The 24,354-nt window shown below is 26.0% G+C and overlaps 3 protein-coding genes across 3 annotated transcripts; 2 read left to right on the top strand and 1 right to left on the bottom strand.

Moving 5' to 3' along the window:
- Nucleotides 1-299: 299 nt before the first annotated feature.
- LOC113553108 (probable ribosome production factor 1) lies at nt 300-3,699 on the top strand. The gene is made up of 2 exons (XM_026956263.1): nt 300-508; nt 2,625-3,699. Exons 1-2 carry the CDS (start codon nt 470-472, stop codon nt 3,540-3,542), a joined length of 957 nt encoding a protein of 318 aa, XP_026812064.1. The 5' UTR covers nt 300-469; the 3' UTR covers nt 3,543-3,699.
- Nucleotides 3,700-9,998: 6,299 nt separating this feature from the next.
- Nucleotides 9,999-14,222, top strand: LOC113553418. Its single transcript, XM_026956741.1, has 2 exons — nt 9,999-10,739; nt 12,687-14,222. The coding sequence occupies exons 1-2, from the start codon at nt 10,245-10,247 to the stop codon at nt 13,449-13,451; spliced, it is 1,260 nt and encodes a 419-aa protein (XP_026812542.1). The 5' UTR covers nt 9,999-10,244; the 3' UTR covers nt 13,452-14,222.
- Nucleotides 14,223-17,243: 3,021 nt separating this feature from the next.
- On the bottom strand, nt 17,244-24,096 carry LOC113551746 (WD repeat-containing protein 19). Its single transcript, XM_026954192.1, has 24 exons — nt 23,757-24,096; nt 23,502-23,656; nt 23,151-23,375; nt 22,875-23,085; nt 22,534-22,820; nt 22,220-22,463; nt 21,904-22,149; nt 21,474-21,593; nt 21,067-21,216; nt 20,855-21,002; nt 20,471-20,788; nt 20,272-20,402; nt 20,062-20,213; nt 19,807-20,008; nt 19,603-19,749; nt 19,373-19,539; nt 18,988-19,231; nt 18,770-18,922; nt 18,589-18,685; nt 18,217-18,423; nt 17,948-18,057; nt 17,696-17,875; nt 17,553-17,629; nt 17,244-17,472 (listed from the first exon to the last, which is right to left on the bottom strand). Exons 1-24 carry the CDS (start codon nt 23,760-23,762, stop codon nt 17,361-17,363), a joined length of 4,089 nt encoding a protein of 1,362 aa, XP_026809993.1. The 5' UTR covers nt 23,763-24,096; the 3' UTR covers nt 17,244-17,360.
- Nucleotides 24,097-24,354: the final 258 nt, after the last annotated feature.

Raw genomic sequence — 24,354 nt, 5'->3', positions numbered from 1 at the left:
GCTGAGAATAGAGAAGAGTGGAGAAATTTCGGAAAACTGCAAAACCAACCTTAGGTAGGGTTGATATATAAAAAAAAAAATCGAAAAGAGGATATTATTGGTTTAAGGGGCATACTATAGGTAATTCATCATACAAACGTTCAATGGTCCATGATAAATTGTTAACTTCGTGTACATTCTGGCAACACTGGATTATAGGCTGAGCTCTTCCATTTTTTTTATTATCTATCACGTTTTAAGATAATCTTAAATCATGTTATCTATGAAAAATTGAAAAACAACATTGATATGGACTTGGATGTCAGTAGTCACATGTGGCATTCACACATAATATAAAGTTTGTAACCGTTTATTTTATTAGTTATTCTGTGATTATTTTTTCAATAAAGTCAATTGCTCTGTGTAGTGTGTAGTTGAATTGTCCACAGATTGGCATTAAACGAATAAATAGCCACTTTGTTTGTCAAAAATGGATTTCAAAGAAATAGATCCAGAAAATGAAGTTGATGTAAGTAATATTTTTTGTTCAATTATTTATTACTATGGGTATTAATTAATAACTATTATCATGTTAAATAGGTGTTTACCAATAGTTAAAATAAAATCTAAATACGTTTATATAATATCAATAGCTTAAAAAGGTTTCAATTGGAAAACATGTAATTCAAAGTAAAATATTATCTATCTCAGTGTTTCCCAACTTCTTTTACTTGCGGAACCTTTGCAGGATCTTGAATGTTTTGCGGAACCCCCATTATAATTTTTGGAGGTAGTCTATGTTAGAATCATTATTCAAATCAAAAATATTATTAATTACCTAATTTATATTTTCCCAAATTTCTCTCAGAACCTTTGGCACCAGTTGACGGAATCCTTAGGTTCTGCGGAACACCAGTTGGGAAACACTGAACTATCTAGTAGTACCTACCAATACATGAGTGCTTTTTTGTAAAACATACTCTGCCAATTGCAATCTGTATATAGTTTAAATAATTAATGATTTTGCTTTCAAATCCTAAATCAGTTTTTAATAAAAGATTTCTCTATTTATAAATACTTTATTAATTAATAATATCTGTTTCTTAATTATTAGAGCTCAGGAATTATTGGCCCTAAAAATCAAAAATTGAGCACTTAATTTATCTATATTAAGCACTAACAAAATTATTTTAATTTTGTTTGAAATATAGAAAACAAAATTTATGTTTTAAAAATAAAAATATTAAATATGACACTTTTTATATTAATCTATTTTAGTTTCTGAATCAATATAAATTATTGTACACAAACAATTAATTTTATTAAATCATTTTATCATCAATTAATCAAACATTTTTGAAAATTGTTTATTTTGAATGATTGTTGATTGTTTACAAGCAAATTTTAAATTTTTATAGGTTGATAATGAACATTCAACATTCACAAAATTTATCTGAGCATTTTTAAAGTAAACTAAGCAATAATGTTCTTAGCTTCTGGCAACCTATCTATATTATTTTTTGATACTGGTTTAGTTGATACTCATCAGCCAGCGTATTCTCCACCACTTGGGTTTAGTTGATGCCCGCCTCTTATATTCCTCATATTTTTGATGTGCTAATTATCTTTTATACAATTTTTCTTTTATACTGCAGATAAAAAAGGTATGAAAAACCAAGCCACTGGTATTAAAAATAATAATAATAGCACAATAAATACAAAATATACAATATATACTGATATGGCAGTATTATATATATATTATGTATATTATCTTACTTTTGGTATTTAATGTGTTGCTATTATTATTATTTTTAATACCACAGATTTTTTATTTTTTTATCTGCAGTATAAAAAAAAAATTGTATAAAAGATAATTAGCAAATCGAAAATATGTGAAATATAAGTGGCATGTATTAACTAAACCTGAGTGGAGGAAGAATATGTGTGCTGGCGGGCATCAACTAAACCAGTACCTATTTTTTTAGCTAGTTAATATTTATAAATTTCAATTTCAATCTTATATAAATATTCTATATATTATGTTATCAATTTTTGTTATTATAACTCTACTAATTTTCACCTTGTATTGAAATTAATTTTTCTCTAGTGTTAGTATAAATTGCTTCACCAAGTATTACCCCTTTTCCATTTTCAAAAACAGTTATGATATCAGGCAACAAAGAGAAATTGGTTTTAATACATTTTAATTGTAAAAATATACATAATATTTAGTGTCTCCATATTCAAACTTCATTTTTGTGTAAAAAATCAAAGATTGTTTCAATTTCAAAATTTTAACTTTAATAAAAAAACGCATTAATAGAAGTTCCCACTTAGTCAGTATAAGTTCCAAAAGCAGAGCCAAAATGGGCTATTTGATATTTGTATCCTGAAAGCTCTTTAAAATCCTTTTTTATATTTGATAATACAGTTTTATATACTTTAAAAAATTCAACACTTATTGACTATTGTTTCAGTGACCAATAGCAAATAGCATAGTATGTTACCAACATGACATTGTATTGTAATATATTAATATATGAACTAAATATCTGAAATATGGAAAATAAAACTAATATAGTTGTTTTACATTTTTTTACTATACAAATCTAAATAATTAATATAAATGTTTTTATTTTTAGGAAGGCCCGGCAGAACCAGAGTTACCAAAATTAGCTCGAAAGAAACCTAAAGGATTACTAAGACAAGAGAAGTTAAAAGACTTAAAAAATAAAAAAAAAATTCAGAAAAGAGATAGAAAACTTAGAAAGGCTAGTGGTGATCCGAAGCAAGTGCCTCGAACAATTGAAAACACCAGGGAACCAGATTCAACAATATTCCACTCTGATGATGAAGATTATGATCAAAAAACACAAGATCTAGCTACTGAGTTTGAACATGATGAGTTTGCTGATTATTATTCAGACCTTTATAAACCTAAAGTGTTGATTACATATAAAGAAAAGCCTCTGAGGAAGGTTAGAGAATTTGGTAAAATTTTAACTGAAATAATTCCTAACTCTGTTAGAATTTTTCGTCGCGACGCTTCTGTAAAAGAAACAATTCAAGCTGCTATTAATAAAGGATATACAGATTTAATAATAATAAATGAGGACCGCAATGAACCCAATGGTTTAATTCTTGTACATTTACCTGATGGACCAACAGCATATTTCCGTTTAAGTAATGTTATATTTCCAAACAAAAGGCAGCGCAAAGAATTTACTAACCATAGGCCAGAAGTAATCACTACAAATTTTACAACAGGATTAGGTAAAACTGTAGCACGTATGTTGGGTGCAGTATTTCATCAAGAAGCAGAATTTAAAGGCAGACATGTTGTGACAATGCATAATCAGAGAGATTACATATTTTTCCGACATCACAGATATAAGTTTTTGAAAAATAAACCATTTCTTAGAGAATTGGGACCTAAGTTTACATTAAGATTACAATATCTTCAAGAAGGTTTATACGATCCAAAATGCGGTGAATACAGGTGGATAATGACTGATAAAAGACATAAAATCGAAACCAGTCGAAGAAGATTTTTTTTGTGATTTCTGTTTTTTTTTAATAAAAATGTATCAATTAATTACATAACAGTACTACATTTTGTAAATGATGATATATTTTAAAACGGTTTTAAATTCATGGAATAGCCCTCACTTTTTTTTCAAAACATATGTATATATATAAATACAGTATATCTTAAAAGTTTTGTATTTAAGTAACTTAAGTACCTACCTAATAGATTTTTATCATAATATGGTACTAAATATATATAATTCCCATACAAAAAAGTATGGGTATAAGGGATCATGATTAATCAAGGATTTATAAATTCAAATATGTTAAGGCTGTTATGAAGAGCATAGTGCTCATTATACTATTTTAATAAAACAATTAAATTTAACCATGCGTCTCTACAGAAAAAAGTTCGACCAATAAATTAAATACCATTATGAAATTTTCATAATCCTACTGCAGTCACTATAAACTATAGCCATGACCTCCACATTTATTTATAGGTTCTTTTATAAGTATAAGAAATTCTGTCAAAAAGCATGATAGACGTTTTTAAGTATATCAAAAACACTTAACGACAACAATTGTAACACCATTCACAATCTCAACCTTAGATATTATGCTTAAGACTGCTTATAATATTGACTTACAAGTTACAATTTGTAATTTTTTTTTTTAAGTAAAAAATTGATTAAATATATAATTTATTACTGACAAGTGTGTTTAGGTTATAAAAGATACATATATCAAATATTGAATTGTAATACTTTAACTAATCTTCCTTAGTAACTCTGTGGAAAATACATTTTTAAATGTGAATTGTTTACAGTAATAATATTAAGAAAATACTAATTGATTGGCATAAGTACCTTTTAAAAATATTTCATCTGGTTTTTTATAATTTTCAATTAAAATATTAAAATTTCTAACTTTAATAGTGTGTTACTAGCATTTGATCTACCTGACCTATTTTACTTATTGGCATTAACTTAAAGTTAAAATTAAGTTTTAATAACGTGGCTTAGTTAATTTTAATATTTTTGAGCAATGCAATGAATATACTGATTTTACAATCAATTTTGTAAACTATAATAGTAGTTAAAAATGCTTTATTTTCTAACTTTGAGGGTGGTTTCGGAATTTCGAATTGTGTAGTACTAAAATTAGTAATTTGTACTTTAAAAAAATTAAAATTAAAAATGTTCAATATTTTTCAAAATGATCGGGAAAAATAAAGAACAAAGGAAGTCCAATTTTTGAAGATTTGATTTCGTTTTTTTTTAATGTAACTCAAAAACGAATAACTGAAAATACTTGATAAATTCACAAAATATTTATTTCATTATTTTCTATGTACATAAAATATTTCACTCCTCTTGACTTCTTGAGCTATTTATAAACATTTTTCTTTTACTTTGTTTTTATATTAATATCGATAAAAATGTATTTTTTGGTTAGTATCCACTAGAAAATTTAGTATAAGGTTCTTCAAAAGTTATTCATATGTCAATTGAAAAAATATTAAAAATACATGGTTACAATACTTTTATAATCGTTAAAATTTAAAACCTTAAAATGTTAATTTAAAAATATATAAAAAAATTATTTTTATATCACCAAGATTAAAAAATCCGTACAAGATTCTTCATAAGTAGTGCATACTAAAATTTAAAAAATCTAAAAATGTATATTTAAGCATATTTTTTTTATGGATATTTTAAGTTTAAATTTGAACGATTACATATTCTTCTTATCGTACTAGCTGGAACTAATTCTATATTATGCTATTAAATTAATAAATACATATAAAATTAAAGTAATCTAAAAATAAAGTAGGTTAAAGTATAGAATATAATATAAAATAAATATTTAGATATTTTGTTTTAGCCAGTAGCAATTGATATTGCTTTTTCGTTGGCTAGAGTCAAGTCGTCAGTTGTGCATCCTGACGGGGCTAGAACTACGCACTGTAGAAAGTGCGTTCATCCGATTGATATTCGCCACATTCGCATAGTATGTCCGATTCTTTCTAGTATCTACATTAGTACATTTCATATTATTTAAACTATGAATAACAATATTCAATGCTTTGTTATAGATCAAAAACATTATTCGTATTCGTATGGACACATAACTTTTACATATAGTATTATATTATGTTATACTCGCAATGATTTTTACAAACATAATGTTTTTGGTAAAAAATAATTAAATATAATAACAAATAAATTATTAAATTACCTATTAGCAATACCAAAAAACAAAACACAAAATATACTTAATTATAATATAGGCTAACAGATAGACTATAGACCAACGACCGACGACCGACTCTGCTAAATCGTTTTTTGAATACCAGAATGCAAATATACAATGATTTATCATTAAGTTGAAATTTATCACATCTATTACAAAGATCAAATCAAAAAAAAAGCTCCTGCTTCTAAAGACCTCTTTTTATTTTGTTTTTTTGCATTCGTATGAAATATCTATTTATATACTTTTGTATATGGATGAGGATTGATTACATTTTTTTCATTTATTTGACTTTATTTAATAATTTTTTATTTCTAATCATAATTGACTGCAGTCGCCAATAACATGTACCTACCTGTAATGTAAAAATCTCTTTTCTCTGACGCAAATCTAGTACCTACACTATTGGTACAAATATACAATATAAAAAAAGAAAATTAATTATTATTTTATTAATTCAATTCTATATTAATGGCGAAAGTGTGAAATAATTAAATTTAGTTTTTTTAATCACGAAAGAAAAATCGTTTCTTTTAAAATTATTTATATTTTATAATAATTACCATCTGAACCAAAACTTGCTATTTAAGAAAAACCCTTGTTGAATAAATTAAAAGTATAGATCGATAAGTATAAGTCGTAAGCCATAAAGTAGGTACTTATTGATAAGCTGTATATTATAGGTACTTCATTTGTTCACACAATCACACCCTTTAATTTCTTAAGAAACTTGACATTTTTAGAGAATACCTACTAAGTATGTCTTATTTTAGTGTTATATTGATTATAATATTAAAAAAATTCACCATTTTTAAACCACACGATGATGCTATTAATATTTTGTTTTTTGTCTTTAAACTTTGAATTTATTTAACGTATTATGGACATCATATTGTTATTATTAGATAAGGTATTTGGCTGTTATATTATATAACTATGTTTAAATTGTAAATATATTAGTCTGTAGTCATAATAAAAATGAAAAAATAAATAAAATGTATTACCTTCATTACCTATAATGATGTTATTATAGTATTAAGTATTAACACTATTAACCATTAAATAATTATTCGTAATCAAATTTAAAAAAAAAGTCGTTTTTAGATATCTTCTTATTTTACTGTTTAATTTTTTATATTTATGTACGATAAATATATCATCTTAACTTCAGAAAATTATATTTTATGATATATTATACTAGACTTACTATACATTCGTACTAAAATGAATACAGCTGATGAAGATTCAGACGAAATCATTAATTCATTCCCTGAAAATAATTCTCGTTACATACGTGAAAGTCATAATATAAATATAATAGAGTTCAGCCGACCTTCGTACTGCATCAAATGTAAAATTATGACCGGTCACAATACACCACCTCGTTTAGTTGTAATAAAAAATGGACGTCCTGCAATGTCGTCTTTTTGTTGGAGATGTAGGTCAAGAAAGATACGACTCGTGTCGTACAGACTTTATCAGGAAAATACAGGGAGAAAGTTGTGTATTAATGTTTATGTATATTTATGATGGATGTATATAGGTATAAGGTATTTATATAATTTTCAAACATATAGGATTATGGTTAAGAAAGGAAGACAGATAAAGAAGAGTAAATATAGAAGACGCTTTTAAACAAATTAATGTTTAATCGGAGAAAATTATGTTGAACCAGTAGTGTTTAAAGAAAAATTGAAACCCAAAAGCATATAAATTCCATGCAAGTACAATTTCCATCATATAATAAATAAAAAATAACAAAAATCTACTCGGATATTTATTTATGCTATATTTTAATATCAATAAATTAATATACAATTTATTATTTTATTATTATTTATTTATTTATTTTGGCCATGGGAGGTGAGGGGGTATCTAGTTCCTAGGACCATATCTATCAATTTCTAATTTCTAGAGCCTTCTAAATTGACCCACCTCCTAATGCTTTCACGTGCCTTTTTAAGTTTTAACTGTATCTTCCCATCTCAATTTTGGTCTTCCCAAGGATGTTTTTCCCTACAAGATTATGTTAAATATGTTTCACACCACTCTTAGTAAAGAATAATACTGACTTCTCATTATATTATGTCCTGCTCAGCGTAATCTTCCTCTTTTTATAGACTACCACGGTCTTCGTTCTTTCCCTGAGTGGTAGTGTGCATAAAAAGATGATTTTAGTATCTCAGGGATTGTGTTTTTATGTCTCAATTGTGACATCACACAACTACTACTATGTGATTTCCAATAGATGTTATAAAAATAGTGTTTATAATTATATTCTCCGATATGTCACAAAGTAATTTCTATACGATTTAAATGTAATGTACAAGTACAATTAAGTATTCGACTACTATGGTGTTATTGTATGTGCTATGCGGAGTCTTATCGTCTTATCGATATGAATATAGTATTTAATTGGGGCCATTTAACTTTTCAGTTACTTATTTATATCCTGTCATATTCTGTATATTACCTATTTTTGTGTATTTCTATACCTACCTATATATGTATAATATATTGATCGATATATCAATAACCGTGTGATAGGTGTATAGGTGTATATACCGTATAATAACGATAAGATAACTAGATAGCAGATGGTACCTACTATACTATATTATATAATTGTATAAATTATTCCGTTACACATTTCTTCTAAATTTCTAGTTTTTCTTCGTCTCCGCTTTTCTACTATTTCATATTTTTTCGACTTAAAAAATATTCGCAGTATTTTTTTCTAGTACAATAAATTTATTTTCATCTGATTTCCTCAGTGTCCAAGTTTCACCTGAACAGTATTACAGGTCGTATCGGGGTGGTGTAAATTATAGATATCTTTTGTTTTCTTTATCTTTTTTGACAGCGATCTTGCAATAGCTTTGCAAGTTCATAATATCAAGCTCTATTTCCTGCTTGGATTCTCACATCTAGTTTCTTTATCATATCGTTTTTTTCACTATAATGTCTACTATTTCAAATTCAAAAACTATAGTATTTCCTTTTGGATCATTAAATAAACTTTAACTGTCAAATCTGATGGTTGTTTCAACTGACAACTAAATAATTAGGACTAGTTGCCAATTGGTAGCTGCAGTATGGCAGTATTTATATATGTATGTTATTATATAATTTATATTTTATATTTTATATATATTATAATTATTATATTCTATACCAGAATAGGCAGAATATAATATTTAATGCATATAAAAACATTTGACGAATATCAATAAGATCACGTGTACCACTTGTGGGATGACAGATCTTTAGACAGATACTTTGGCACCTCTATATTGTGGTTATAAGTTATAAGAGAGACAACATTTGATCATAACAAACGGAGATCGAAAATAATATATGTATGCGAGTGATAGAATATGGAACAGTTGATTTTCAAACTTAGGAACTATTTTATATTTATGATTACTAAAATTTAATAATTTAATAAAATTGATTTAATATTGATTTAGGTTAATTATAAACATCAACGACGATAATTCAGACATTAACTTTAATTTTTAAAATACTTTACTGACACAAAAATTGCACAATGTGAAGCATGGGTGGCATTGACACAAGAGGATATGAGGGATGAACTCCCCACATAACCTTTTTTTTTCATGGTACTGTTCTTGGTATTTATTAGGTCACATATATTGGACCGGTGTGGCGGTACTTTATTTTAATAAAATACATATTATGTAAGTTAGGCCAGTTAGGGTTTATGGGATTATAGTTTACCACCATTGTTCGGTAGTAGCACGTACTAATAGATATAAATCATGTACTCACATCTTAGTCCGTGAGTAACAGAGTTTCATCTACAACCGTATTTGGTTGACATAGTGGAAAGTGGAACATTCTATGATCCAACTCTAAATTCGATGATCCACCACCAACCAAGATTTCAAAACCATATCTCCTCATACAATTGTATAATCATAATTGATCTCAGGCTGGAAGTGGTGGATCGTATCGTATTTCGTATTTTCGTGTAACCCAGTATAACAGCTACATATAGGTACTTACTTCTTTATTATTATTTTTTAATTATAAATCTACAATTAATATACATTTATTTATAAATCTATATGTAGATGAATAATATGAAATTTCCCTTTTCTAAATATATTTTTTTAAGTGAAGCTAAGAATATATCAACACTGTAAACTATATCGCGTAATCATTATTTTGGCATTATCAGTTTTCGGCATCAGCTCGGCATTTTCCTGTTTCTAGTTCAGTTCGTCGAAAGAGTAACTTATTTACAGTATTGAGTATACATTATTCTCCGAGTAAAAAAGTTTCTTATTTTTTATTCAATTTTTATTATTAGAGTAAAATTAAATACAAAATACAAATTGTGATTCATTTTTTAATGTAATTGTTAAATTTTATACTTTTTATTTTGAATTATATACTGTTAATTAAAAAGGATCTATTCATATACAAACACTGATCCTTGGTGCAATGATGACATGTTAACCAACAACGAATTGTTATTACTAGCATTATTAGCTGAAGACTCCTCACTTGACCATCTTGAATGGACCGCGATTTTGCTGCTGTTAAGTACCCAAAATCAACTATCTGAATGTAGTTCCTCATCGTTATCATCACATCAGTCGATGGAACAACGTCCATACTTTGGCCAACGGGACGGTCACATTAGAGATGCATTACTGGAAAAAGAGCTGGACTGGCTGGCTAAGGAAGACCGTGGCAAAAGGTTACGTGTTGATAGACAGACATTTCACAAATTATTGTCGAAATTGCACCCATACATGGCTAAAGTTAAAAACGGACTAAAAGTGAGTGCTGCTAGACGTTTGACAGCAACTCTTAGATTTCTAGGTACCAGCTCTACATTACAAGAAATTAAGGTTGATACCCACATATCACCTCAAATGTTAGCAAAGATCATTGTAGAAACTTGTGACTGTATTATAGAAGCACTCAAAGACTACATTAAGGTATTTTTATTCATATCTTATACCTATACTAAATATATGTATATTTATATAGCAATATTACCCATTTTCCCTTATTAAAAAAAGTTTAGTATCATTGTGTGTCTAGAAACTAGATCAGTGTCCTTGTGTTTATTTATAAAACTAATAATAATTTAATTATTACTTCAGACCTTTAGGTATTCTTAATACTTTTTTATTTCCAAATCACAGTAGGGTATTATTTACCTAATGAAAACAATTATTGACATATTTAATAACTTAAAACTTGTAATTATATCTATGCTATATTCTCTGACTACTAAGTTGAAATCATATAAATGTTCTAATAAACTTTTGACGTTATTAATCTAACATTCTAACCTAACCAAATTTAAACTATGAAAAACTATAAGCCCATTACTTGTTTGGTTGTTTAATATTTTTCTGGCTGCTATCATTTTATTGCCTACTGATGATTTAGTTAATTATACATTTGTATCTACCTACTAAATTATTGAATTGAGAATTTTTTGTTTACTTTTCTTTAAAATCATTAGTTTTTTACATTATAATAAAATAAATAATTAGTTAACTAATTGTAATTTTAACCACCATCATAGACTTTTATAAACAATAAATATATTTTTAATTTAAATTGTAATACCTATACATTTTTAAATTAAGTTATTAAGTTCATTAAAAAATTAACTAACCACCAGTTAAGTTTAAAAGCTGAATAAATTAACTTTTTAATTACCCATTTTTGCATATTGATACACTTGTTGTATCTATATATAATATATAGATAATTCTAACTTTTCAAAAATATTTTCACTAATTTTACAATTTTACAAATCTTTAAGATATATTATTTAATGTTACATATATAGATAAATTGTTTGAGGACAAAGGCAGAAAAGGTTGTCACCTCTCACTCCACTATACTTCTTTTAAACACAATAGGTATTTGAAAAGTTTTTTCAACTATTTTCTTCCCTTTAATATATTTGCTTAATTAAAAATAAAACTGTATACATAATATACATTAAAGAATGTTCTTATAGTGTATTTGTAAATTCTAATGTTTTATATTTTATCTATTTCTCAATTTTAAAATCAATTCATGTTGGTTTTTAGTCGCAGAATTAGAGAATAAACCACTATTTAAGTAAATAATCATAAATGCATAAAATATCAGCTAAATATAACTATGAGATAAAATAATAAAAATATTTTACTACTTATTAATATATAACTTTATTATATTTGAGTATACCCTCTTGTATAGCTATTACTAACTGAAACATGAAGTCATTGCGGATCTTCATTTCAGCAACTGTCTTGTTGCTTGCTAACAGTTTATGCACCCAACGGTTTACACAATGTTTTTCTTCATAAAAATGACACAATTTACAATGATTATAATATTACAAATTACATAAAACCAAGAGTTTTTTAATTTCAAATGAAATAAGTGTATACTTACCAGAGCATATTTTAAGAATTTTTTACTAGGTGGCACCATAAGCCATAAGGAAATAATAATAATAATTATGTGCCCCAGGACTTGGGGCATGGGCCATGGGGTACAAAACACATTCATTAAAACCACAAGGTGGCACTAATTTTTCACTAGGTGGCACTCATGCCACCTACTTTATATGTTAAAATATGCTTTGATACTTACCCTGAGCTTATTTTAAATTCTGCATAGAAGTCTTGAACAAAAACAAATTGTAGTTCATATCATACTTAAGTTCAGCTGACTAAACTTTTTTTTGCTATGTTTTTATTGTTAAATAGTTTATAAAATAAAAATTTGTGTTGTAGTTTTTGACAGTTTTTTTAATGTTACTATTTTTTATTAGATTGTTTAGAAATTGTTTGTCTAATATTGTTGCATAGAGTTAAAACTGTTTTTTTTTTTTGTTACAAACGAACAAATTAATATGATTTATTTATTTTTAGTGCCCTCAAACAGAAGAAGAATGGATGCTAGTGTCAACAACTTTTGAACGTACTACAAGATTTCCATCATGCTTAGGTGCTGCATGTGCGCGTCATATTGAACTTCGTAAGGCATCTAAAGCAGATTCAGATTATCTTAATGAACGCCGTCGACCAAGTGTTTTACTATCAGCCGTAGTTGATTCCAACTATGAGTTCCTCTTGGTAGATACTTGCCCAAGTGGGCATCTTTCTGAAGATAATCCACCAAATACAATTTTAGAACGCAAATTGAGAATGACTAAGTTACCATGCCAGCTAAATTCTAATCAGTTACCTTACGTATTTGTAGCTGATGAATGTTTTAAACTTCAAGAAAATTTTATGGTGCCCTATAGAGCAGTGAATGATAAAGGCGGGGACGCTAATAAACTTTTTAATAGACAATTAGTCAGAGCCAATCAAAGGGCTGCCAAAACTCTGGCCATTATGGCATGGAGGTTTGGTGTACTTCAAACACCTGTTAACTTAGAAGCAAAAAAAGTACAAATCATCGTTAAAGCCTGCTGTTATCTTCACAATTTCTTTAAGCGCGAAAGTGCTTATTATATAGACAGTAATATGGAAGCTGTTATTAAAGCAGATATGGCTCCAATTGTGTGGGGTCCAAATACTACGGTCATACCCCACATCAATAATTTTGATAGTGACCCACAATATGTAAGGGATAGTTTTTCAAAATATTTATACACATTATCTAAACATCAAACACGTGTCTGTAAATAATTTTTATTCATAAAACAATTTAGTTGATTTTTATAGTTAATTTATCTAATTAAACAAACTATTAAATATAGTACTGATTATTTTATACTAGTCTATTTGAAATTTTACAATTAGTAAAGTTATCAAATTTTAAATTATTTTTTGTATAATATAGGTAGATATACTTGATGTATAATGTTGACGCCTTGTCTTAATAAAAATTCCTTAATTAAACTAAAGTTAGGTTGGTTCAAAATTAAATTAAATTAATAAATAAATAAAAAATATAAGAAAATAACAGTTTAAAATTGTTTATAATATATTCATTGGTATTGTATGTTTAATTGACTGCAAAATTATAAATATAACACTAGGGTTTAATGACTGAGATTACTAACTGGTTATACATAGGAGGTCTTCCATTATCCATTCTTGCCAATTTTTAAACTTGTTTATACTATTTGTACTAATATACATTTAATGTTATTATTATTTTTTTTACCTTACCAAAAAAATGTACCAATGTTAATTACAGGGTGTGCTGGTTTGTACAGTATAATTCAATATGTTTATACGCGCAATTGCAATTATTAATTTAATCTATTAAAATGTGATAAAATCAGCTTCATTATTACATTTCAGTATATTACATAACCTATCCCTGTATTTAATTTTAAACATAAAATTCAGAAAATTAATTAAAAGGCGGTGTAAATAAAACGATTCATCTAAATGTATACTTCTAGCATAATATAATTATATAATGCTCGTATCAGATTCTTTTTTTATACAAATGGAAATCAAATAATATTAAATATATACAGTTTAAGAGTAATTACTACCATCTAATATATTTTTTTAGCAATTTTTTAATATTGAACACAACTTTTTTTATTTCAAATGTAAATTACAAGCTACATAAGATAAATTAATAAAAAATGTCAAAGTATTCATGTTTAATAATTTAATATATCTGTCTACTTTTGTTCCTTTTTCTTAATTATTAAATAAATTAATCTAAATAATATTTGACATGGTATTAATGATGTTTAAATATAACTTTACAAATATTGGGGTTATAAATATTTTTGATATTTTGATTTATATCTAATGAAAATTAAAATTTTGTTTTGGGCAAATTACTAACTATGATAAAACTCTATACTCGGAACATTTTAAGATAATGCTGCAAAAAATTAATTTATCTGTAGATTGTGAACCATTACATTGGCTCATTATATTTTTTTAACAATTTTTATTTTTGTTTAAAACTATATTTTTAAAGTTGTGATTATATTATGTTTGTGGGCCTTGTGATTTAACCTAATACAATTTTACTAAGACTATGTTCTGTAACAAAACATATTCAAATATTTAGTTTTGATGTGTTCATATGTAGTCACGCTTTTTATTAGATTAAAATTATTTATGGATTAAAATATTATATTAATGTACAATCAATTGTTTCTTGTAATTTAATAATTTATTTTTTTCATTATAATAAGAATTATTTGTCTCTTCTCTTTTAAAACTGTCCTTAAATATTATATGCCTAATTTTGAAAGTGAATAAACGTATATATTATTTATTTAAATTTGATATTTTTAATGTATTGCAAAAATTAAAGAGACTTTAAATACTAATAATTTTTATAATTAACAAATTAATCCTGCCTTAACTGATAATTCTATTAAATAATAATTTTAGATTCTAAGCGGAGTGATGAATGTATTGATTTTATCATGTTTTTTATTTTGTGAATTAGTACATGAGTTATCAGTAAAAAGCTTTAACAAGTGTGATTATGGATAGAAAGTTATATTGTGTAAATTATTTTTTTTAAATCGGAAAAACCAAACAATTATGGAAAAACGGAAACTTTTACGCTAATTCAATTTTGAATAAAATTGATTTTATTTTTTACTTGTAACTCGAAAACAATAACTGTAGATACCTAAAACTAATACCAAATGTTTATATTAAGATTTTTTTATTTATAAATTATGAAATTTCAAAATATTTCAACTATTTTTTAATTATTTATAGGTATGAGAAATTTTTCATTTTTATAGTTTTTTTCCTATGAAAAAAGGCGATAAAAATTATTTGATGGATGAAAATTTTTTAAAAATTTAAAGATCCCACAAAAGTTATTCTTATAGCTATATAAAAATATATAGACACAATTTTTTTTATGAATTTAAAGTTAAAATGTATTAATTATTATTTTTAATATTTTATATTTATAATTTCAATATAAAAATGATTTTGATTAAAAATGTATAAAAACTTACAAGATTCTTAGTATTTTATACTGAAACCATAAAATCTAAAAAATATAGTTGGACAATTATTTTTTATTGACATTTTATGTTCCAATTTAGACCTATTTGCTTATTTAAAAGATAAATAACAATATATTAATTATTTTGTTATAATTTAAAAACATTATTTGTGGAAGATACAACTTTTATGGATCTTATATTATAATTTGAATTTTACTTACGCAATAACAATTTTTATTTATTTTAATATATTATCTATCTATAGGTACTATGAATCTATTATTATTGTTTTACGGTATTTATAGAAAGATGTTTTTACATTTTGAGTGAGTTATGTAAGTTGATAAAATAATATAGTATTAATATATATTGCGTATTTAAGTATTATAATAATTAAATACTAAAAATATAATAAATGCAATATTTTCGGAAAAAAATATTTCAATTATTAATCTATTAGTAGAACCTAGATAATATATTTATCCAGGGTCCCTACTTATTAGTTATTACTATAATAATTAAGTCAAAAAGTAAAAATATTAAAATAAATGACTTTATAGTAGCTTTAAGCTTTATTTAAAAAATTTATCTGAGAGATTAAGCTGATAGACCGTTTACGCTCACAGCATGATAATAGTTTTTCGTATATAATAATGATATATCATTGAATTCAAATTTAACAGACTTATGAATTTATGATAGTGGCCTACTCGAGTACTTCATACATAATGTACAGCAGAGCAGTAGTACAGTACTTACTTACATTTTTTAAATTATTATTATATAAAAAACTGAAATAACTACATACAAATTCTGTTTTAAAAATTACCATGTTATTTTCACTAGTTCAAAAAAAACTATACCATTGAAATAGGTATTTACCTATTACTATACTCTTTATTGATAATAATAAATAAATAATAATATTGAGTAGTTAAGTACTGAAAAACTTGGTGTGAGTATCCAATTATTCAAAATACTGTTAAGAAAATATTAAAAAACCACTCAAAATGAATATAGGCACTCAATTTTAGTTTAAATTGAACTGTGTAGTTACATAGTAGCTAGGAAAATTGTGGTTATCCAAATGCTCAAACAATATTTGAACATCTTTTGATGAATAACCAATGGGCAATGAATACCTATCATTCAGATGCAGTGGCGGATCTAAGATGTTCTTTTTTTTTTTGGAAGAGGGGTTCCTAAAATTTTTCATATTATATAATTTTGTAAATACAATATTTAGGACTTAATGTTAGGCCTTATAAATATAATATAACTGTCAAGGGAATTGTCCCCACTTTTAACTTGGCAGATTTATCTGCCACTGTTAAGGTGTGCATATTTTATTTGGCATTTTTAGTTCACTCAAATAAATTAATAATATATAATACATTAATGCAGTATTTTTGTCTCATAATTATTGACTAGTATTTGTATTCTTATTTAAATTTCTAATTATTAATTAGATTGAAAATAGTAGAAATCTTTCTAATTTTAATGTATAATTTTATTATTACACGTTTAATATTTTATAAGTATAAATTAAAACGTTAGAAATATTCTAATGTATAGAGATCTATCACATTTTAATTGGACGGAATAGTAAATAGTAAAATAGTAAATTTATAAATAACAATAAAATTCATTTGTCTCCTTCAGTAAACAAGAATGGTTTTGGATCTTCAACAATTTGTAGATAATCAACCTTTACTGGATTTGAACACATTGGACAATTTTCACCAGCTTCTAATAATCTAAATAAAAAATACATCAATGAAATGTATTATGATTAAAAAATTATAACTAGTTTTTACTATCATAATAATTTCTTTACCTAGCAAATTCATTATATAATGCGGGAAATCGACAATTTGGACAGAATGTAAGATTATTTTTAGTAATGTGCCATCCCTAAAACAATACAAAAAATAATAAAAATATTTTTATTGTTTACATTGTTTTAATATTTTCACTTACAGATGCTATACAAAAAGGTATAGTACTTTTGCAGTTTGTACAATTGAGACTTGTCAAGAGTAAGTCAAGACCACAATATGGACACGGTTCTGTTTTTATTATGATCTCGTCTGATTGAGAACCAGCTCTTGGAGATTTTCTAATAACACTCTCAATTTTTTTTCGATATTTTTCATCAATCTATAATAATAAACATCAATATTATAAAACTTTATTCATATATATATATATATTCGCAAAAGCCTAAATCACCTGATGTCTGTAATCAGTTTTCATTAGAATAGTTGCAAATTTAAATGCGCTTTCCTTCATGTTGGATCGGTAACATTCAATGACGGTTGAGGTTAAAATTTGTACAGCATCTAAATACAAAGATTATTATTAAATTATAATGAGTTCTGGTGAACTATGCTAATTATTGCTAGTGCTTGAATACATGATTAAATTCAGTTTATGCATCAAATTTTTAAATAACTTATGGGAAACAAGTCTAACAAATTAATATAGACTAATAGACATACGTGAAGGAAACCGATCAATATTTTCTGAAACTCTTATCAATAATGGAGCTGCCTTGCTATGGTTGTCTAAACGAACGTACACTCGTACCAGTATATATGAATGGAGAAGTGCTAAATTAGCAGTCATCTCATTGCTCACTTTTAATTGATTGTTCCGTAATTCACAGATTGTATTATATAAAACATCATGGGCTTGCCTATAATTACCTGTAAAATTTTATTTATTCATTGTTAATTTCCAAATTTAAAAAATTAAATAAAATTATACTTAAGTTGTATGGAAAAATCATTGATATTTGAATATTATTAACTTAGTATTAAAATTAAAAATAAAAATATATTTTCAATATTAAAATTTGAAAAAAATATTACCTTTAACTTGTTCATTATTTGCTAATATAATAGCCACTTTTGCAGCTTCTTTATATCGACTTCTAGCCATGTGGAGTCTAAATAAAAATTTTGGATTCTAAAATATGTAATATAATAAAATATTATTGAAAAATCAAAATATCTAGATTTTTTTTTTAAATGTAAAATGTATTCATAGTACCCTAGCTTGATCGTCAATTTCACCTAACAATAATTTTATAAGTTCGTCCTCAATAGAATTATTTTTTGCTGCGGCGACTACTTCAATAGCCAAAGACAAGATGTCATCATTACTTGGATTAGCCTTACTACCTTCAATTAGATTTTTAAGAGCCTAAAAATAATTCAAAATTGTTGTAATTATTTTTAATGACATTGAAATAATATTAATATACTTACTTTTTGATAGTTTTTGGCATAAAAATAATATTTTCCTGCTAGAGCTGCACTGTTTTGAGTTTCATAATACTTAGCAAGGCTGCAAAACTCTGGGATAGCTACTTCTTCATCTTCATCTAACAAAACGTCACCATACAATTCTAAATGGTTATGATCACAAGCTAATCTAAAAGCGTCAGTAAAACAATGTGACATTGTTAAAAATCGAATTGCTAGTAAAATTTCATTGTTTTTTTGAAAATATCTGAAAAAAATAATTTATCAATTATAATGAATGATAAACTATCAAGGATTTTGGTAACAGAACATAGAAAATAATAAGACTTTAACTAAACCCATAATATAATACTCTGTGACTAAACCATCTAAACCTAATTTAAATTACCTGGCTATCATTTTAGAACCTTCAGTACTGCGATGTTCTTGAACTACTGTAATAGCATGTTGTGGATCATCCAGCTTATCTAAATCCATTCTAATAACATTTTCATAGTCATGAGCTGCACTATAACCATATAATGCTTGCTTATAATTTCCCATTGCTTCCATAGCCTATTTTACAACATTGTAGATTTATATAATTATATATAGAAAAAATTTAACATTGAAACATACCTTGGCATATTGAGCATGAATTTTGGTTGAAGTAATGTAAGTAGCATATTCACCTACTTTAGTCCAATTTTTTAAGCGAATATAACAAGAAGCTGCTTGGTCCCAATTTTCAATCCTTTCATATAAATCAGCTGCATCACTTAATTTCTGTATAAAATGTATTTGTATAAGGTTAGGAAAATAATCATATAACATTTTTTATACCTTTGTATTTTCTAATAACTCAGCACATTCGTTTAATAATTTCTTTGATCCAATTTCCAAAGCTAAATTTATACCCATTTTTGCATTACCATGTTTGATCAAACATCTAGCTATTCCTTCACGGCAATATCTTAGATGATCAGTATCAGTATCTGATTTAAGACCTTGTTCGTATTGTAACAAAGCTTCATGAGCTTTACCACTAAAAAGTTATAATTAGTAAAAAAAAATCAGTAAAATACAATTAATACAAACATTAGTTCAAGTTGTTGACCATATTTAAAAGAAATGTAAGGCATTCTTTCAGGAGCCAGTGTTTTGGCAAGATCTAAAGCAACATCCCATTGCAATAAATCTTGTCTCATTACTAACGCTTGAATTGGGTTTGATGATTCCAAAAATAATTTCTAAAGCAAATTATTTCATGATTATACACATTAAAAATAATTTGCATTTATTTATTACTTGAGCTTTATCAAATTGTTTCATATACATAGCCAAATGACCAGCAAACAAATTTTTATCTTCTATATATTTTATTAGTTCTAATGACCAGACCATTGAAACATCTCCAAGATTAGTGTATACTTGGAGAGCTTAAAATAAAATTATTACATTGAATAAACAACAATAAAAAAAAAAAAAAATTATATTTTTAACTCACCAGTCTCAATATCAAAATAATGTAGACATGCCATACCCAATTTTTCCCAATATTCTTTTTTATTTAATAACTGACAAGTTTTCCAAGCATCACTAATCCTAATAAGAGCTAATTGCTTGTCTAAATCTTGTTCTAATCTTTCGGTTGGATGACTTAGTGTGGTAGCTGCTGGCCGCATTAATAATGCTGTATGTGTAGACAATATTATAGTATTTAATTTTCCAGTAGAAGTCTCCAAAGTCAAATCACCATGAGATAAAAATAGTGGAATTTGACGTTCGGGCAATTTTGTAGCGCCAATGTAACGGATTTCACTACCTAAGCAGTAAGCATATATCAATAATTAATAAATAATAATATACAATTATAAATACTATGTTGTACCATTTATTGAGTCACGTATGTATACAAATGTCAATGCTGATTTATCACTACATGCTATTAATACATGTTTTTCAGATGGCCAAAGGTCCCATAATACAGAACAAACTGAAGTGGGAAAATCTTTTATAGGTATTATCTTTTCTGAAACCTAAAAACAAATATCATTAGGATTTATTATATTAATCTGTCTATTTTAAATATAGTGAACATACTGGCATATACAAATATGCTTCATTTTTTGCATCGACTATTATACATCTTATACCTTCCTGGTTAGGATAAAGATTAACTATACCAGAATGATGTTTATAAGTAAAAGCTTCATTCCAGTCTTCAAGATGAAAATAGTAAATATTACCTGCCTGTAAAAATATTTACAATGTCCATTAATGACCTATATTAATTAAAATTATTACTATGTAATATTATCTTCAAGTTTGGAAAACAAAAAATCAAAAAGTTGAAGAGTATATTTAAGTATACATTAATAATATAATTATAATCCACAAATGTTCTTCAATGGTACAAAATATTTATTTACATGACATGTATTTTTAAAATATTTAATTATTCATCATCATTATTATTCATTACAAGATTTAATTTATTATATTTTTACCTCAGTACTGTAGATAAGAAAAACATTAGTTAAATACTGATTATTGATATTCCTTCCTTTATCTGTAGGAAACATTTTTGATACACTATCATTGACAGTCTTTGAAATAATAGAGTCAATCTAAATTAAACAATAATGATCCTATTAGTTATTACACACACACACACACACACACATATATACAGATTTAAAAAAATATATTAATAAAATATAATCTAATTCTTTTTCTTAGGAATAATGATTAATTTATTATTGAATATAAGATATTATTTGTTATATAGTAAGTAATATTAATTATTATGATACATAAATTAATTTTTCTTTTAAATTAATACCAATAAAGTAATACAGTTATTGTTAAACACATTTACTTAATTAAATTATGTTTTTATAAATAGTTGTATTATATGTAATACTTAGATATACTTACAGTATGAATTTGAAGTCTCCCTTCAAATAAAACTGATATAAATTCAGCATTTATGCAAACATTTTTTACAGTACCTAAATATTCACGATCTCCAAGTAAAGATGTTGATAATTTGATTGGATCAGATGTATTTATTTTATAATACCAAATTCTATTATTTAAACCAACGGCTAAATGATGAGGACCAATACTTAAAAAGCTTGGTTCCATTTCTGTAGTTATAGAGACCAAATTTGGTGGTTGATTCTAAATTATAATATAATTATTTATAAGTATATTATAATAAGTTAATGTTTATGGTATTAAGAGAACTGACTTTATCTGAATGACAATAATGTATAGTAACTTGGTTTAAAGATGTTAAAAATGCAACGCAGTTATTGTATGATGATGATAACATAGGTAAGGCTTCTAAATAAAGATAAACACCACCATCTGATGTAGTAGCAGCTAAAAGCCGTCCATCTTCACTCCATGAAACATGACTAAGAACATTGCCTTCATCAACATTTAGTACTGCTGTAGTTTCTTGCAATTTACCAATCTCGTGTACTTTAATTCTAATATTAAAATATTCTATTGAAATTAAAAAACAAAAATAATTAACTAGAATTAAGTATAAATACTTACGTATATTCACCACACGTAGCTACCTTTCCAGCAATTTTAGATAACCCAACATCAGATAACATTTCCTTGTGATTTCTTATTTGAAATAGTTCCTTACCTACTTCTTTAGGATGAGTTGATATAGATATTAAGTAACCTTCGCTAAAACCAATTAAAATATATCCATCTCCATACCAGTGATAAGTAATTATTGAGCCATATTTTAAGTTAAATGCCAGTTCAAATGGATTATCTGTGTCTTGTAAATCAATAAGATATAATGTTTTGTTGCTTACTAAAACACTTACCTAAAAAAAGTTATTCGAAAATTACTTCATAAAACAAAAAACAAATTAATTTACTGTTTCTTCAGAATGCTTTCTATGGTCAGACTTCATTTTTGAGAATGCTATTTTAGATGGTTCACCCCTAAGTGATATAATTTTTAATGTGTCCCCTTCTATGTTATTTATGGATATTGTTTGATCCTGTGATCCTAAAGCTAGTATATTGTTTCGGTTCCATTCACCACATGTAATGCTCATTGTATGTTTTCCTAGTATTGGTAATCGTCTAAAATATGTTGAATAAGTAAACGACTAATAAAAAATAAAATAAACTAATAATTATATTCTTACTTAGTAGATGCATAATCATATATTGTTAGATTCCCTTTAGCTGAGGTTACAGCAACAGTTTGACTGACTTTTGACCATAATATACAAGTGAGGTTATCTTTAAAAACTGGATTTATTTGTTGAGTCTTAGACGAATTAGCTTCCCATAAAATAAAATTAGATGATCCATCACATATTATTCCTAATAAATCACCATCACGATCCCACGCTAAACCAGTACATATTCTGAAATACAAAAATGTATTTATAAACTCTAATTATTCTATTCCTATAATTAAGCAGAATTTCACAATTGACAAGTGATACATTAATTAATACATATTTTAAATTAATTGAATAAAAAATACTTACCCTGAAATTTTGATTTTTTCAATTAGTTTTCCATTACGATTATAAATTCCAATAAACTGGTCTATACTTGTTACAGCCAGGTAAGTACCACTTCCTTTTTGCCATGCTATATGTGTTTCACCAGTTCCATAGTGATTTTCAAGTTTCAATAGTTTCTGTGGATTAGGGTTAGTTGCATATAAATATATAATTATTCGTAACAAGAAAAATTATATTTATTTTTATTTGAAGTAATATATTAATAGTTGTAGTTACCTTCATTAGAAAAATCAGTTGCAGTTGACTATATTATTCTGATTTCTGATTGAATGTCATTGATGTATTGTTAATTGTCAATTTTACAAAAAAAACTTTAATAATATTATTGTTAACTGTAGAGTTAAATTTTTTATAATTACTATTCAATAGGTACCTATTTATTATTTAAAATGTATTATTTTCTATTTTAACACTTATCACTATAACGTTATCACATGACGGTTAATGTTTCGGTATGTAATGGATTTGTTTCCTGGGCAACTACTAGTACCCCTCCTTTCAAAGTTACCGGTAGTCGGTAGGGCAATAGGTAGGTAACATAAATTAAATTTGTGGACAGTAGCAGTAGTAGCACTATGTATAAGTCGTTTATTAATTATTATAGTATTTGATAGTAGCCACCATTGCACCGCTATTCACTTGACGTTGGCAGATGTATTATCATAAATCGTGTTTATTAATTTTTAGTCACTTACCTATAGTTAGAACTATTAGAAGCAGTGTCAGGTTATTGAATATGCCACCTGGTGTGAAGATTTTAAAATTCCGCTCTTTACAACCCTTGTTTCCATAATTAAAAATTAAATTCTATTGA

This window comes from Rhopalosiphum maidis, chromosome 2 (genome assembly GCF_003676215.2).
Source record: "Rhopalosiphum maidis isolate BTI-1 chromosome 2, ASM367621v3, whole genome shotgun sequence".
Classification (NCBI taxonomy): Eukaryota; Metazoa; Arthropoda; class Insecta; order Hemiptera; family Aphididae; genus Rhopalosiphum; species Rhopalosiphum maidis.
This window is presented reverse-complemented; position numbering and strand designations above follow the sequence as displayed.